At 41.3% G+C, this 3,853-nt stretch overlaps 2 protein-coding genes across 2 annotated transcripts in view; one reads left to right on the top strand and one right to left on the bottom strand.

Annotated features, from left to right (window-relative positions):
• Positions 1-3,003, bottom strand: part of LOC107595392 (ubiquitin carboxyl-terminal hydrolase 8-like) — a 19,543-nt gene extending 16,540 nt beyond the window's left edge. The window contains exons 1-4 of the mRNA XM_016285774.1: positions 2,273-3,003; positions 1,182-1,299; positions 950-1,094; positions 299-384 (exon numbers count right to left, since the gene is read on the bottom strand). Coding sequence (XP_016141260.1) covers positions 299-384; positions 950-1,094; positions 1,182-1,285 — 335 coding nt within the window. The 5' untranslated portion in view covers positions 1,286-1,299; positions 2,273-3,003. The remainder of the gene's footprint in view (positions 1-298; positions 385-949; positions 1,095-1,181; positions 1,300-2,272) is intronic.
• LOC107595393 (GA-binding protein subunit beta-1-like) overlaps positions 2,253-3,853 on the top strand; it is a 12,774-nt gene continuing 11,173 nt past the window's right edge. The window contains exon 1 of the mRNA XM_016285776.1: positions 2,253-2,314. Coding sequence (XP_016141262.1) covers positions 2,253-2,314 — 62 coding nt within the window. The remainder of the gene's footprint in view (positions 2,315-3,853) is intronic.

Genomic DNA, 3,853 nt, shown 5'->3' on the forward strand with positions numbered 1-3,853 from the left:
ACCATTACACCTATGGAGAGTCCCCACAAGGATAGCTGACCAGACATGTGTGTACAGGTTTGCGCGCGTGCGTGCGTGTGTGAGTGTTAGAGTGTGTGTGTCTCTGTGTGTCTCTGTGTGTCTCTGTGTGTCTGTCTGTGTGTGTGTGTCTGTCTGTGTGTGTGTCTGTCTCTGTCTGTCTGTCTGTGTGTCTCTGTCTGTCTGTGTGTGTGTCTGTGTCTCTGTCTGTCTGTCTGTCTGTGTGTGTGTCTGTGTCTCTGTGTGTGTGTGTCTGTGTGTCTGTGTGTGTGAAACTGACCGGTGCTTCAAACTCTCTGAAAGTTTCTCTGCCTCCTCGATGGCCTTTTTAAAGCTGGTTGGTCCGAGCATAGACAGGAAGAAATCCTGAAAGCCATCAAACGACAGCGTATCACATTTCAGGACATCGACACGTTCACAACATCTGAGCGAAGACTTGAGCGTTTACACCATCAGCCGAATAATCATACAAATATGTGACCGCAAAACCATAAGGGTCAGTTTTTTTAATTGAGAAGCTCTCCATTGATGTATGGTTTGTTAGGATAGGACAATATTTGAAAATCTGGAATCTGAGGGTGCAAAAAAATCTAAATATTGAGAAAATCATCTTTAAAGTTGTTCAAATTAAGTTCTTAGCAATGCATATTACTAATCAAACATTAAGTTTTGATATTTACGGTAGGACGTTTACAAAATATCTTCATGAAACATGATCTTTACTTAATATCCTAATGATTTTTGGCATAAAAGAGAAATGTATAATTGTGACCCATACAATGTATTGTTGGCTATTGCTACAAATATCCCCCAGCGACTTAACTCTGCTTTTGTGCTGCAGGGACACAGATATGTGTATAATACACACTGATCTCATCCTCAGTGTCACGTCTCCACCATTAAAATCTCCCACAATGCACTAGGGCTGTACCTGCTGCTGCTTGAAGTCCGGTCTCTTCTTGATGAGGTCGTAGACCGACAGGTACTTCATGTACAGCACATACGCTTTCTCCTCATCGCGGTCCAGACGACACTCCTCCGCCGCCTTGAAGATCTTGCACGCGCTCTGGACATAGCTGAAACACACAAACATCAGCGATGAGTGCAGACCGCTGCTGCTTCTGCTTCTGAGAAATCTGACACACGAATGTGTCCACACTTACTGTCTGGTGCTGGTTTTATCTGGTTTGATGTCTGCTTTCTTGTTCAGGTCGCTCAGTGATGAGGACAGATACAGATCCTTCACTCCAGCGGACACCGACGGCATTTCAGCTCATACTCCTGCAAGCATCCCAAAGCAGACTCAAAACATCAGAGTAAGCCGATCAATGACAGAAGAATGACACTAACAACAGACAGTGCTGGGAACGCTACGTAACAGGTTACTCTATTTAAAATGTAACAGTAGTGTAACTATTTCAGTTACTGTATTAAAGTAATGTAACGGATTACATTTGATGTCAAGCACAGCCAGCACAAACTCAGACTTTAGCACCTCTTCTTACTTTGAGATCATTTTTTCTCAGTAACTGATTACAGTTACATTTATTTTCAGTAACACTTTATTTTAAGGTGTCCTTGTTACAAGTTACATGTACTTACTATAATAATAACAATACATTATGCATAATTACATGCAAGTAACCCTGACCATATAGTAAGTACATGTAGTTAATATTACTCAGTACTAAATATAGAATTACACTGTAACAAGGACACCTTAAAATAGCCGCTTTTCGAACTAAATGACGTAACGTCGTTACATGTAACGTTACTCCCCAGCACTGACCGCGAGTAAACAAGCCTCTAATCACACAATCAGAGCACTGCTGACTCTCAGAGGTGCAGTAAACACATGTCTGGCTGTTCTGGATGATCGGCGAGCTCGCAGTGAAGCGTGTGGGCTCACCCTGAACTCTGGCCTGTCGGAGAACACGCCGGGACCCGCACTGACCCGCACTGAAGACCCTAAACAGCTCGAGCAGACGCGGAAGTGCGCGGACTCACACCCCGGAAGCTTCATTTAAACACGCGCAACTTTAAAGCGCTTGACAAAAGACGCGTTTATTATAAATGTTTATATGTTCGCACATAAATCAGCTCTGTGTGTTTAAACTCATTCTTGCGTCGTTGAACACTGTTTGTGCCAGCATTGTTTGACACGTTTATATTCAGTGTGTGCACTGCTGTATTATTGATCAGGTCTCATAAACTAAATATGAGGATGAGTGATGATGAGGATGAGGAGACTCACCGGAAATGAGAAGATACAATGTTGCGTCTCCTGCGCGCTAGAGTCAGTGCGCATGTGCGCCGCAGACACTCCGCTTTACAAGAGTTTAACGAAATCACGATACAATATACATAGCACAAAAATGATTCGCAATATGAAGCAGCCACAGCTCCGGGGCTGCTGCAGCAGAGGGTGGAGGTGTTCTGTGTGTGTGTGTGTGTGTGTGTGCCCGCGGCTGTATTATTGTTTCGTTTCTACCGGGTTCGGTTCGGTTCCGGTTCTGTTCTCACGGTAAGAAACACTACATGCAGCGCGATCGCGTCCGCCGGATGTGGAAGTTGATGAGTTTGTGGGGATTAATATTTCCTCTTCCTCCGGAACACGAGCGATTTCCTGTTTATTGCTTTTTACGCCGCAGCTTCACATCAGCGAAGAAGAAGAAGAAGAAGAAGAAGATGTTGTTTTAGGCCTGAGATGAAGCGCTGCTTCTCATATAAACATTTATTATAGCGTTGGATATCGCGTTTGTTCGCCGCTTTAAAAACCCCAACAATAGAAAGCATCAGAGCTGATTACATCGACACATGAAGAGCTGCAGGTTTCAGACTGATCAGCGTAGTTGTGTGAAATGAAGTGTTTTTTATTCTAGAAGCTGGTTTCCAGGATGGCGTTGTTACAGTGGTTCTCCGTTTTGGGCTGCGACTAGTTACAGAAATATATGTGACCCTGGAGCACAAAACCAGACATAAGGGTCAATTTTGTGAAATTGAGATGAATACATCATCTGAAAGCTGAATAAATAAGCTTTCCATTGATGTATGGTTTGTTAGGATAGGACAATAAAATCTAAATATTGAGAAAATCATCTTTAAAGTTGTCCAAATGAAGTTCTTAGCAATGCATATTACTAATCAAACATTAAGTTTTGATATATTTACAGTAGGACATTTACAAAATATCTTCATGGAACATGATCTTTACTTAATATCCTAATGATTTTTGGCATAAAAGAGAAATGTATAATTGTGACCCATACAATGTATTGTTGGCTATTGCTACAAATATCCCCCAGCGACTCAACACTGCTTCTGTGCTGCAGAGACACAGATATGAAATCCAGGCTAAAGTCTCAGAATCTCATTAATTTCATAAATGACTGTAGCTGGGTTTATATATTATTTTTTGCCTCAACTAGTAGTGTAACTAATTACTAATAAGATTTGAGTAATAATAATGGCATTACTTGGCCACCCACATCCCTCTGATCACGATATACAGGTGCATCTCAATAAATTAGAATGTCGTGGAAAAGTTCATTTATTTCAGTAATTCAACTCAAATTGTGAAACTCGTGTATTAAATAAATTCAGTGCACACAGACTGAAGTAGTTTAAGTCTTTGGTTCTTTTAATTGTGATGATGTTGGCTCACATTTAACAAAAACCCACCAATTCACTATCTCAACAAATTAGAATACTTCATAAGACCAATAAAAAAAAAATTTTAGTGAATTGTTGGCCTTCTGGAAAGTATGTTCATTTACTGTACATGTACTCAATACTTGGTAGGGGCTCCTTTTGCATGAATTACTGCATCAGTGCG

This window comes from Sinocyclocheilus grahami, unplaced genomic scaffold (genome assembly GCF_001515645.1).
Source record: "Sinocyclocheilus grahami isolate Dianchi unplaced genomic scaffold, SAMN03320097.WGS_v1.1 scaffold201.1, whole genome shotgun sequence".
Lineage (NCBI taxonomy): Eukaryota > Metazoa > Chordata > Actinopteri > Cypriniformes > Cyprinidae > Sinocyclocheilus > Sinocyclocheilus grahami.